At 38.4% G+C, this 13,643-nt stretch overlaps 1 protein-coding gene across 6 annotated transcripts in view; it reads right to left on the reverse strand.

Annotated features, from left to right (window-relative positions):
- Nucleotides 1–13,643, reverse strand: part of MLIP (muscular LMNA interacting protein) — a 105,796-nt gene that overhangs the window by 21,315 nt on the left and 70,838 nt on the right. For 4 of the 6 annotated variants that reach the window (XM_083856636.1, XM_083856640.1, XM_083856639.1 and 1 more), the window contains 3 exons: nucleotides 13,025–13,069; nucleotides 10,481–10,525; nucleotides 4,452–4,577 (listed from right to left, as the gene is read on the reverse strand). In XM_083856636.1, the coding sequence (XP_083712762.1) occupies nucleotides 4,452–4,577; nucleotides 10,481–10,525; nucleotides 13,025–13,069 (216 nt within the window). Of the gene's footprint in view, nucleotides 1–1,205; nucleotides 1,325–1,439; nucleotides 1,571–4,451; nucleotides 4,578–10,480; nucleotides 10,526–13,024; nucleotides 13,070–13,643 lie in introns of those variants that run through there. The other 2 variants (XM_083856637.1, XM_083856638.1) reach the window with 2 other exon arrangements.

Below are 13,643 nucleotides of genomic sequence, written 5' to 3' on the forward strand. Positions count from 1 at the left end.
CTCCAACAAGACTTTTAAGACATTCAAGTGTTAAACCAGTGAAGGTACATACACAATATTTTTTGCTGCTCTAAGTTGTCAGTAGTTAATAGTGTTTCTGGTTAAGAAAACCCAATATATATATTCTTTTTGTGACTAAAGGATAAAATCCTCTTTAAGAAGAGATTTTCAAAATATTTGGGATAGAGTCAAGGAGGCATACCCAGGTTTTGGCACACATCTTGCACTTAGATTTTGTCAAGGCTGTTGGCACAATACATCCTGGATTCTCACCCAGTTGGCTGGCTGTCTAGACTGGAAATTCCACCGTGCTGAGCCTTTGAGCCAAAGAACCAGAAAATTTGTGACAAGAGCTGTGATTAGTTCCAGCAGAAGCTAATGCATCACCCACCAGACGAGTGAGCATGAGCAAACAGTGGATCAGAGCCCGGCGGCAGACCAGCCATTTCACGGCAGCCTTGCCTCCTGCCATGCCTCTTCAAAGGCACCAGTCCTGCTTCTATTAATGACAAATCTTTGCAAACTGGTCACACAGGTCCACATCAAATGTAGCTAATGTCTCTTTAGTTCGTCCTTATCTTTCCTCTTCCATTGCCCAAAGTAATTTATTTTTTAAATGACAAAGAGGTCTGTAAACATTCCTGCTAATAAATATTTGCAAGCACATGAATTCTCTAATATTCATTATGAGTCATTTTATATAATTATGTAACAAAATGCTTAATCTTCCTCAAAAAAAAATTTTGTTTCCCCAATTTCAAATTAAAATCTTCATAAAGCTGTCATATCAGCACTGGTACAGATTTATATCCAGTTCCAGGGTATTTCATGGCTCTTTTTTGAACAAAGTGGAACATACTTAGAAAATTCCTGGAACTAATGAACTAAGAGGAAAAAAATTCTTTCTCATGATGGGAAAAATACAATCTCCAGTAACGGCATCTAAAAATATGGTAACCTTAATTCTGTTGGATTGGAACCTAAAAAATATTACACTGTGTCTGTAAAAAGTGTTTGAAAGGTGGTTATCCACTAGGTAATAGTAATACCAGTTGTATAGGCCCTCAGGTAAAAATAAATAAATAAATAAATAAATAAAAAGTGGCAGCATATGCTAACATGAAAAAAAAAGCCAAAATAAACTGGGTTTTTTTCTTTATTAAATTTTATTGGCACATGAGTGTAAATCTATATACACTGTAATGAGAACACAGATGATGAAATATATCTGTGAGGTGAACTACATCCTTTCCAGATGATATTTACTAATTCAGATTTTTTTTCTCTGTTAGTTACTTTGGATTATCTGCATGAGATCTTCTACCTGTTAAAGGAAAAACTACTATTTATTTTAAAGGACAGATTTTTCCACATAGCAACATTTCTTAATGAAATGAAAAGCAAACAAGCTACTCTGCGGTGTGCAGAAAACACTGTGCTCAACAGAGGGATGTGAGGCTGAAGGTCAGCAGTTACAGCTGGCTGCATCATTATGTCTCAAACTGAATGTCACCCACATAGTCACCAGCACTCGGTGTCACACTGAGAGGTTTGGCAGGGCAGGGAGGTACTGCAGAGGTGTAAGAAATATCAAAAGAGATAAATTAATAAAGTGATACCATCTGAAATCTCATCTCCTCTCTACCCTCCTTGAAGATGCAGTCTGAAAGGGTCTGTCCTTTCAAGATGTGCTAGGTGGAGGAGCGGCAGCAACATTACCTAGAGAGGTTGTTGTTGGCAACGGTATTAGAAAGAAAGGAAAAGAAAACTCAGAGAGAGGAAAAGAATAGAAATGTAAGAGCTGAACGCCCCCAGCATGATTGGGAAAATCTTCAAAGAAAAACAAGGAAAATTTTTAACAGTATGAGCACTTTGGCCCACAGCCACAGTCAATGCTTGCTAAGTTCTTATCTGAGGAGAGATTAGCACTGGCTCTTCCACAGAAAGCAGAATGCCTAGCTCTCAGTCTCCTAGTTTTAATTCCCAGCTCTTATACCCCATGAAAGCAGTAAATTTACCCAGTTTGGGGGGAATATCAGTAGGAAGAACTACCCCTCTTTGGAAGTCAGCCACCATACAGCAAAAAACACTTTTACTGAGAGCAGGTGAAGGGGGAGAATGAGTCATTAGTTTTTACAAGCTAAAAAACCCAAGGTTAGAGACAACCAGAGCAATTTTCAAGCTACTGTCTTGGCACCAAGCCCAGTTTGACAGTCAGTGCTGCAGCCTTCCTACAGGCACTAAAACCCCTCAGGAAACTTTCACAGGTGCTGTATGATTGTGAATATCCTCACTTGGGCATCCAAGTCTCCTTCTATTATATCCCACAAGGGATATAATATCATCACCATGAATCCACTCTGGGAGGCAGGAGCTGAAATTAAGAGCATATGCTGTCTTGTTCAGCAGCTTAGTGTTTTCCCTAGATTTGCGTATTTTTATACTATTAATTATTCTATGAGACCACAATGAGAATTATGGTCATTACTCACACAAACAAAACCAATTTCTGTTAAGTGAATCCATCTGAATACAAATCACTACTTCTTTTTTCACAACACAGATGTCTTAACTACGATCTTCTAAAATAACAATATTTTACAGCAACTTGTAATATTACTTAGCTTAGGACAAAAATACCAATTTATTAGTACTATAAAGTGTACAACATAATTCATTTAAATAAAGGAAGTAAAACTGAACCTATTAATTGTGAAATTAATTTTTCCATCTATTAAAGACAGTGCAGTATTGGTTTTGTTCATTTTAATATGTAGCTTTTATATAAAATCATTTTGCCTTCTGTTGTAACAACAACAATGTTGGACTTTTTATGCTGTCAGTGTTTCAGTAATATGTGCCACAAGTAATTTATAAAGTTTAAGTTGACTGGTTTCCACAGTTAGCTTCAAATGTCATAATGCTTCAAGCTCTGGCAATAACCCCAGGTCTGTATTTGTCTAAAAATATGAAGTTTGGTGATTACACAATCCTTTCATCAGTAAAACTACAGCCAGCATAATCAGTGTCCAGCCCTGATGAAAGGGAGGTCTGAACTGCCCCTGCCTTCCCAGAAAGAATCTTCTGAGGTGGCCGAGGGCAAAAGCTCTCTAGCAACACGTCCAGATAACTGTCCCACTCTTTCATCCCAGGAAAATGGCAGCACAGTACCTTGGCATCAGAAGGCTTTCAGTAAGTTATAGCATGAATAACTGACTGTCAACTCTCCTGTAGTCACTGAACTCAAATATTCACAGTCAACCTCAAAAATTCAAAGTCAAATTGTAAATCCGTATTTTTACTCATTTTTTCTTATAATCTATATAAACTATACATTCTGTGGAAACCTTTTGATGCCACCCATATTGTGTTGCTGGAACATACTCATACCACAATTACTTTCCTCTGTACTGCTGCAGTACTCTTGAGGAGTTCTTGGATACTTCTACATCAAATCAAAGCTATGGAGAGGAATGGAAGGAGCTAAAATTAAATTCTTAATTAAATTCTGCTTTAAAAAGGAAGAAGATAGGGCTGCCATTGCTAAAATGACTAATGTGAGCGGAGAGGCACAGGAATAAGAGAAATTCAATTAGTAAGGCATTTTATTTGCATCACGTCTGACAAAAGGACTATTTGCTTCATTTTACTTCTCTCCAGATGGAAAATTCAGAACATACTGCATAGGTTAATAACAAACTCTTACAGGGACATTCAGATTGTGTATCATATTTAAGGTGTTTTTCCCAATAAAGCACACAAACATGTGAGGAAAGGCTGTCACAGCCGTTTATCTGGAGTTTCTCTGAGATAATGCCTCATACAGGTCAACACAGTTCAAGATGTGTTTTTGAAAAGTGATCCTACAGTTTCACACAGAGGGCTGTGGGAGAAGACAGCATCTTTGCTGCCCCACAGGCTGCCCATCATATGTGGTAGAACTGTATCCTCAGTCTGTGGAGGGACATGGATATAGACCTGGGGGAGTTAGGAGCTGGAAGTGAAACAGAAACACACTGGGGATCCTCTGCAATCTCCCTGGGAGAGGAAGTTGTAAATCTTGCCTAGTCCTTGCTGTCATTTCTTTTCAGTGAGGATTCAGGTCTGGGCCTCAGATGAAGGAAGCATTTTCTAGTAGATATGAGCTAGGCATCTGTTTGACAGGGAAGCACAGGAATTCAACCCTCTTTTTTACAATGTTTCTTACAGACTTCATGAAAAGGTCCTCTCCTTAACATACAAGTTTTTACACCACCAGAAAAAAATGTTCCTGTAGAAAGCCCAGCTGCCCATCTCAGCTTGAAGACTTTCCTTTAGGAGCCAGGTGCCCCCTGGGAAATCATCTAACTTTAAAGAAAGAGATCAGGACAAAACAAGGATCTGTTTTTATTCCTTAATTTTTAAGGAAACTAGCTGAGGCTACAAAATCCTTCAGAGTGAGAACTACTCACCTGCTCAATATTTTGATCACTGATTTCTTCAAGGTACTTTTTAAAAGGATTGGGTTGATAGGGCTCCTCCTTTTGCTGTGCACTCTTTCCTTTCACCAGCACGGGACGAATGACACCAGGTTTTGTCTTGACCCAGAGCACACCCAGGAGAAAAGAGATGGAAGAAGAATCACATAAAATACCTTACAATTTACAGAATATTTGTTAGACTAGTCAATTCTGGTGAGGCTGTACTAATTATATTTTTAAAAAAATTTATTAATGACATGTTTCACCACCAAAATTATTCAGGTGTCATGCTGACTGGACTACTTCCAATACTAATAATGGGCAAAAGTGCTGAGAGCTGCTTTTGGGCACAGAACTTCATCATGTTTATTACTGACAAAAAATAGCTATTGAGCTGTCAGGTAATGGTTTGTGGGTTTTGCTGGCTGGGTTTTTTTATGGCTGTTCAGCTGCAGCTTGATAAGTTCAAGTCACACTTTATGCACAGCCACACATCTGCTTTCACACTGGGCTCCTCAAAACAGTAACTGTGAAACAAGGAAGGACAACCTGTGATCCTGTTATCTTACACCCAGGCAGAAGCATGTTAGGAAAAGTCTTACTGGGGAGTAACACCAGTGATTGCATGCTGTATTTTATGGAGTCATAGAGTCACTGAATCACGTAGGTTGGAAAAGACCCTTACAATCATTGAGTCCAACTATAAACCTAACACCGCTAAGTTCACAACTAAACCATGTACCTGAGTACTCAATCTACACATCCTTTAAATACCTGCAGAATATTATGTCTAATGAGTGGGAATTTTAAGACAGAGTACCAAAAAGTGGAGACATACTACTGATTTCAGGTACTGTGAATGATACAAGTGCAGAATAGAATTGTTTGGATTACAAAAGGCCTCAAAGGTAACAGAGTACCACCAATGACCTACCACTGCCAAGTCCACCAGTAAATTTTTTTCTCAATAACGCACACAAACACAAATTTGTGAGGAAAGGCTGTCACAGCCATTTATCTGGAGTTTCTCTGAGATAATGCCTCATACAAGTCAGCACAGTTCAAGATGTGTTTTTGCAAAGTGAACCTACAGCTTCATGCATAGGGCTGTGGCTCACTAAGAGCCACATCTACACACCTTTTAAATTCCTCCAGGGATGGTGATTCAACCACTTCCCTGTGCAGCCTGAAGAAATATTTCTTAATGTTCAGTATAAACCTTCTCTGACACAACTTGAGGCCATTTCCTCTTGTCCTATCACTACCTCGCTACAGTCTCCTTTCAGCCATTTGAGTGATCAGGTCTCCCCTGACCTTCCTTTTCTCCAGGCTAAACACCCCCAGCTCCCTTAGCCTCTCGTCACAGAACTTGCTCCAGACCCTTCAACAGCCCCACTGCCCTTCTCTGGACTCACTCCAGTCCCTCGATGTCTTTCTCACAGTGAGGGGCCCAGAACTGGACTCAGCTCTCCAGGTGTGGCCTCAGCAGTGCTGAGTACAGGGGGACAATCCCTGCCCTGCTCCTGCTGGCCACACTATTACTCATACAGCCCATGATGCCATTGGCCTCTTGGCCACCTGGGCTTACTGCTGGCTCATGTCCAGCTGCTGTTGACCAGCACACCCAGGTCCTTTCCCACTGGACAGCTTTCCAGCCACTCTGTCCCCAGCCCATAGCTCTGCATGAGGTTGTTGTGACCCAGGGGCACGACCCAGCACTCAGCCTTGTTGAACCTCATACAGTTGGCCTTGTCCCATTGATCCAGCCTGTCCAGATCCCTCTTCACAGAACCCTTCTACCCACAAGATCAACAGCTTGCAAACTGGCTGAGGGTGCATTAAATCCTCTCAAACAGATCATCAATAAAGATACTAAGCAGTACAGGCTTCAGTACTGAGCCTTGGGGAACACCCCTTGTGGCCTTCTGCCAGGTTTAACTCCATTCACCACCACTCTGAGCCTGGCCATCTAGCCAATTTTTCTCTCCAGCTCCCTCTAAGGTTCCCCTGTCTTGGGACCCCCTCTATGTGCACCACTGGAGTGCTCCACTGCTGATCATGCCAGCACTAGAGCCACTCACCTCGGTGACAGAGTGACAGTGTCTTTAAGGGTTCAGTTGGAAATGTACAATTTTAGAGAATTTGCTCAGCATGGATATGTGGTACCCATCATTTCAGATAAATTGGATTATATCATCAAGAAAAAAATTCCTTGGTTAGCAACCAGTCAAGCAAAAAAGTTTGACTATTAACTTCTCAATTTAGTATATCTGTGATTTTTTTTATTATTATTCTTACAGTAAAATCTGACAAGACGGATTGTGGCATTAAATCTCAATGAAGGCTAAGGGATAATTTTAAAATACACATGTTCAGTGAGCAAAAAAAAAAAAGAAAGAAAAAGTATACTTTCTCACTAGAATTTTAAAAGTAGTCAAGTCTTTGAAGATCTGTGATTGAATTCAAACTTTTTAATGAGTCAGTTGTATTCTCCTGTGTTATGACTAACCCATAGAAAATAAGTGGTCTCTGTCACAACTTATGTCAGTAACAGAAGTGCTGCTGAGCTCCTTCTGTGGTTGCAGCACAGAGGGGCAGCTTGCCCTGTTGGGACTGAGAAATAAGTATTGTCACAACTCACCATCCTCAGTATCTAGCTGGTATAAAAATGCAGAGAATAATAGATTCACTATTAGATTTATTTATAAATAAGTATGTATACTTAATAACATCATCCTGCCTATTAATAAGAGCAATACACTTCATCAGTCAGTCTGGAAAAACTGTCTATCAAAGTAAGCTTAAAATGATGCAGCTAAGATTGCTGGACGTAGTGTGTAAACAGAGTCATGGATCACCTCAAAACAAGATCCGCAGGCATCCAGCAAGGAAAAGGCAAGAGGGATATCCATTGGGTGCAGAGGGTGTTTTGTGCTCTGCTTCAGCCCTGGGAAAGGGCAGAGCACAGCCCAGGGTGTGAGGTGAAGGCAGTAGAGGCAGACAGGAGGCCAACACACCCTGGCACAGCAAGGCCCAGAGAGCAAAATATCTTTCCTTAGATTTGTGTTTTCTACTCTATCTCCTCTCCACAGACTGGGGCCCTTTCATTTGTCTCATCAAGAAAAATATTCAACTTAAAGCAAAAAAATCAGCCATGCAGTGATACTAATATTTTTTAAGAGTAGTAACTGTCAAGCAACATCAAAAATATTTTCATTACAAAGATCAACTTTTTCAAAGATGTAGAGCTTATTTAATGAATTTATGGTTCATAGTTCATTACTATATCTTTGTAGGATTCACCAAAAAAATACTTATTTTTCTATCAACATTTCTGAAAAGCATCCATAAAATGTCTGGATTTCAACATAAAGGTAAATATAAATTTAAAAAGAAAGGTACAGTTGTTATCAAGTCATTATTATGCATAGGACATGTGGCCTTCTGGCACTCCTCCACACCATGTAACCATGCAATTAAAAGTCCATTGTGGTACCTGAAACCATCAAGGATAAGCTACTCCTCTTTTGTAAGAAACCTCTTCCAAAAGCATGTAGTAGAAATGTTTTTAAAGAAGCATTTTCTAAACAACATCATGTACTCAAGTGCTGACTGAGTCATATGTTTATGTCTGCTAAAAGAGTGACAGATACCAGCCAGCAACCAGAATTCTAAACACTTTATTAGCACCCTGACAAGCTACGTAAAATCTTTGATCCAAAACTAAGAACTTGAACTCTTTCTTTGATGACAAATGTCACAGCTGGCATGCTGAGATCTAAAACTAAGTTTTGCCAAGGAAACTGTTGGTCTTCCTACAACAATATCAAAAAATGGTAAAGGCTGCTGTGGTAGCACTGGGCTGTCATCATAGGTGTACAGAACTTTCAGCAAACTACAAAGGGCCATAACACAATTTCCAGAGCTGACCCTTAATCAGTGATGCTGAACCAGGGCATTCTCTGGCATGGGTTTGGCCCAGGTCAGCAAGTGCACAATTAGGAATAAGCTACAGGCTGGGCCGGGTGCCTCTCTATAGGCAGCATGGAGGGCCACTCTCCCTCAGGAACAAAAGGTATTTTTGCATGAAAATGAACCTTGCATAGTATCTGTCTGAAAAGTCAGAAGGCTGAACATTGGCAGATGTATGGGCACGTTCACCTATAATTTTCTGCCCTGTTATTATGACATTGGTTGCCCCTGAGATCTTGCTGAAACTGGTGGGTTAGATCCCAGTTGCAACCCCATTCCATCGGTGATAGAACAAGGGGGATTTGCTTGAAAGAGGGCAGGCTAAGATTAGGTATTAGGAAGAAATTATTTACTGCGAGAGTGGTGAGGCACTGGAACAGGTTGCCCAGAGAAGTTGTGGATGCCCCAACCCTGGTCAGGTTGGATGGAGCTCTGAGCAACATGGTCTAGTTAAAGGTGTCCCTGTTCACAGCAGCAGGGTAGAAAAAGTCACAGAGTTCTCCAAAGATCTGCTTGGGAATCTGGGCTTTGAATTATGGATACAGATCAGACATAAAAGAATGTCTGGTAAGGCAACAAAGTTTGCTGGTAATACTAATTAGGGGACTAAAAATATTGATGCAGAGTTACAGAGAGATCTTACAAAACTGAATGAATAAATGATAAAAGGCAGGTGAAACATAACTGAATTCACCATGGATACATTACACAGCAAAAAACTAAACTACATCCTAAATTTGTTCATGCTCATGCACCAATGAACTGATCAGCTGTGAACTCAGCTCTCACTACTCAGGAAATATATCTTGACTTTATTGTGTATCATTCTGTGCAAAGATTGGCTTGCTGCTCAAAACAAGTAAGAAGAGCTAAATAAGGTACTATAAATCATTAAGAAAAAATAGAAATAGCAATAAAGACCTTCTCACATCCTCATGTAAATAGAAAGTTTTGTATTCAGAGCAATACAAGAGCAGTTTATGGTTTTAGACTCCCAATCTCAAAAACAAAAACCTGAAAAAGATATAGAAAAAGACAAGAAGGATCATCAGTGATATGGGACAGTGTCCATACTTTTCAAAGAGTGACCAAGTAATTTTTAATTTTCTACATGAAACAGAGATGACTGGTATCATTAGGTCTAGGTATTATTGTTAATACCTAGAAAAAGTTGATGTTATTTAGAAAGTGAAGAAAGAAAAATTATTTGCTAATACAGTAAAAGAACTGAAAGTCATCTGATGTCAAGTCATAGGAAAACAAAGAAATAAGGTACTATTTTGCACCATGCATAATTTAAAAGTAAAGCCTATTGCTAGAGAATGCTACAAAGACTAAAATATAACAAAATTCAAAAAGTAATCCTAAAAAATCATTAAAGAATATATAGTCAAAGATTGCTAGGAGTAGAAATTGATTCGGGAGTTCTTAAGACTCCATTAATTGAAATACAAGGGAAAAAAATTCATCCACATCTCCTTTTTTTCCTAAGCTTTCATTAGTGGTCAGTGTCACTTGTGAAGGCTCCATGATTTCTCTTCTGACTCTTCTTTAGAAATTTTGGCTCCAACAAGATGAAATTGTGATCAGAGCTAAAATGAACATCTGATATATAATCTCCCTTTCATACTTGACCTTACTCTTGTTTTTCACCCATTCAAGCAGCTTCGATGTAAAACAGAGTATAAGAAGAAAACAGATGCTAGAATCCTTTTGCATTTAAACAAAACTGTACAAGTGGAATATTAAAAGAGTCCAAGAACCAGCAGCTGACTCTACTGCTGTCAGACACTTCAAGATTCAGTGTGACTCTGTTGTTTGTCATTTGGCCCATGGTTTACAAGTAATGTCAGGATTTATAGCTACTTAAAACAGGTGTGTATACAGTGCAGAGAAAAACCCCAGTACAGCTCTGTAGAAGCAATACAGCTTTGTAAAAAGATATTGACTGGAGTTTTTTCAAAGCACTAAGAAAGCAAATAATTAATAAAAAATTTGTGCTTGTGCTAACTTTGAAAAACGGCGTATCACATCTGCGCTATACATACCAGCTGACTCTCAGTTACTATAGGCACCGACTTGTAAAGGTTGGCCTGCAAAAAAGATGAATACATACAGTATTATACGCAATATCCTTGTGATTATATTGATAACAGAAAAAAATCCAGGAATAGCACTAGGCTTAGCTTAGCTACAGAAGTTTTTCCCACTAATGCAGTGGTATGAGGCAATACAAAACATTCTCATTTCCAGTTTATTTCTAGATATAATCAAATGCCTGTTAAGATTTTAGGGGTTCTTTTTTCCAAGTGCAGTAAAATTTCCTTTTTTCATCTTGATCTAATCTTGAAATTTAAATATTTTTTTTTAATCTGAGCCTGCCGTTGTCTATTAATTTGCATCATCAATGTTATTAACATTATGAATAGTACTGGGTTGAGTACCCTCACAACATTTTCTCACTTTACAGTAGGAGAACGAGAACAATCCTACTTAAGCATGTATGTCAATAATATGGACATTCATTTTCCACTTAATCATGAGAAATTCCTATCTAGAGAATCATTGTACTATTATTAAAAATCAGCAGTATCATCCTTAAAGCCAACAGAGATGCATTATTATTAAATCATTCATGGAATCATATCAAAAAACATACATTTTTAAAAGTTGTTAGATTACAATTGTAGCATTTAGTTGTCAGCTGTTATAAACTGAAGCTAGTTTTCATACTTTTAATATACTCCCTTGTTGTTTATACAATCATTTACATCCTTAAAAGGTTCTGAAGTTCATGAGAAGATAAAAGGTAGCTGAGGCCAAGACAAATCTATAACATTTTAATTATTAAATGGCAGGCTATTTCAACATACTTCTCTACTACTCTATATAACCTATTGAAGTAATTAGCAATATTACCATGTGTGCATACATATAGCTTTACATGTGGTGGTTATAAATTATACTTTAGTATTACTCATAAACAAATTTAAGCTTCTCTTTTAACCAAAAATGCCCTCAAAGCAACATTTTGACAAGCAACTCAATATTAGACATCATAAATACAAAAAGAAGATAACTCTATGGAAAACCACTTCTGTGTGCCCTTTCCCTAATGGCCAGAGGACAAACCACAGCCTGGATTATTAACTGGGGCAGAAATAGCCTTTTTATATCCTACTAAGGAAGCAGAGCAAGAGAGGAGGAAAGAGCTGTGATGCACCTATGCTATTATAGACACCTGATACATCCCTCAGGACACTGCTGCAGAGGACAGTAATGGCAGAGTATAGGACAGCCTGGACCCATCAAGTTCAGTCACCACAGCCCAGCCTGGGGACCCCAGTCTGTCTCCTGACACTCAAAAAATTCAACACATCTGTACAATTTATAGGAAAGATTAGCCTTCCAATAAACCTCTGTGTTATTCCCCAATATTTTTTTTTAATATTGATTTGTTTCATTCATCTAGAAAGTTCTAGTGGAAATGGGAAAAAAAGTGTTTGTAAGGGCAATTTTCCATGCCACCCCTAGCTTCGCTAAGCTGGGTGCCTGAATTTATGGTATATGTCCTTATTCCAGTTTTGGGAGCTGGAAATTTGCACTAGAGTGTTATTAAATACACTCTGTTCTCAAAGACTACCTCTGAAGTACACTCTTTTATTTCATTAAAAAGCTCTCCTCTGCTATTCTTCCTAATTGGTATGAGCCAGCACAATCTGTCAAGCAAAAATCACAGTATGCAATAAAATATGCATACTGCCACATTCAAGAGGCAAGATTGAATTGATCAGTCAAGCATTGTGCTGGCATAAAACTGGGAAACCTCTGTTGCTTTGCCAGCACTGCCTTGATTTGAGGTTCAATAGAAATGCTGAATGATGAATAGTAAGCTGAGAATTCTCACCACATTACTAAATGAGTTGCAAGTAAAATGTGGAACCTGCAGTAACTGTGTATGCTAGAGAGAATTAAAATGTTAATTGGGTTTAATGTTTCAATAATTGAAGAAATGACTCAATATAGATATTTCATCATATGTTGGAATGTGTGTGTGTGACAAAACAGTTCCAATTCACCTAAACTTTGGATTTTAAGACAGCTTTGTATCTTGGAAAGCAAAGTTTGGATCAACCCCAGATTCTGAAGGATAAGCAAGAACTACAGGACTTCTACCAAAGCAAGTCCCCTACAGTTCAGGCTGAGTCCAAAGAAATGCACCCTTCAGCACCCATAATCGTCTGTTTACCAAACAGCTGAACTCTTGCCCCAGGCTTTAAGGAAACAACAACAAAGAAGTGAGTGAGGAAATTAATTTTAATGTCATATTCAGACAGGTAAAATTATCAACAGATACAGCAGTGAAGAGACTCCAGGAGGGATGGATTTATTACAGTGGGAAGACACCTCAAGTCTCAAATGCCAGCACTGTATTATATGTGCTTGTCTATCTGATATCTGCACTGTCTATGTGCTAGTCAACATCTGATATCACAAGTAGATGCTTGTTCAGACTCACCCAGGATTGTTTAGGAGTAGACAAAGTAAGTGTTTTTGCAAGCAAAATATAGAGCAATTGTAGAAGTACTTACATATCTGGTTTCACGCCCAGCTGCTCTCTGCAGTGTTGTTGACATCTTGTAAAAAAACAAATAGATATATAATCAATATATTGAGTTACTCTGAATGGTAACTCCAAGAGATCTTCAACATTCCGAGAATTTATTAATTGCTCAAATTCAGAAAAACTTACGTTTTCCAGAAAGATTCACACCATACATGAGACTAAGGCATATTTAAGTTTTGCTTGTATGCTTATTATATAAAATACTGCTTAATTTTACTGCTCAAAAACATTGATCCTGCTCTATTGAGGATGGCATTTAATACGATAATTCTCATTAAAAAAATGCTCATTATTAGATAGCCATAGGTATCATTGCCCCATGAAATTGAAGTTATATTTGCTCACAAAATACAAAATATTACTTCTCCATGCTTTCATTTGCAAGAATTTGCTTTAATTTTACTAATCCATGACAATACCAAGGCATTTACTTATCAGATCTCTTTTTCTTCCATGTCTGTGTCTTCCTACTTTTACCCTCTATTAAGCACTTTCTGACCTCATTCTGAGATCATCACCACTTTTAGCTTGGTCCCTATGCTACATCCTGTTAAGCTCTTCTTTTGCCCCCTTTGATTTGATTT

The sequence above is a fragment of the Zosterops lateralis genome (genome assembly GCF_965231275.1).
Source record: "Zosterops lateralis genome assembly, chromosome: 3".
Lineage (NCBI taxonomy): Eukaryota > Metazoa > Chordata > Aves > Passeriformes > Zosteropidae > Zosterops > Zosterops lateralis.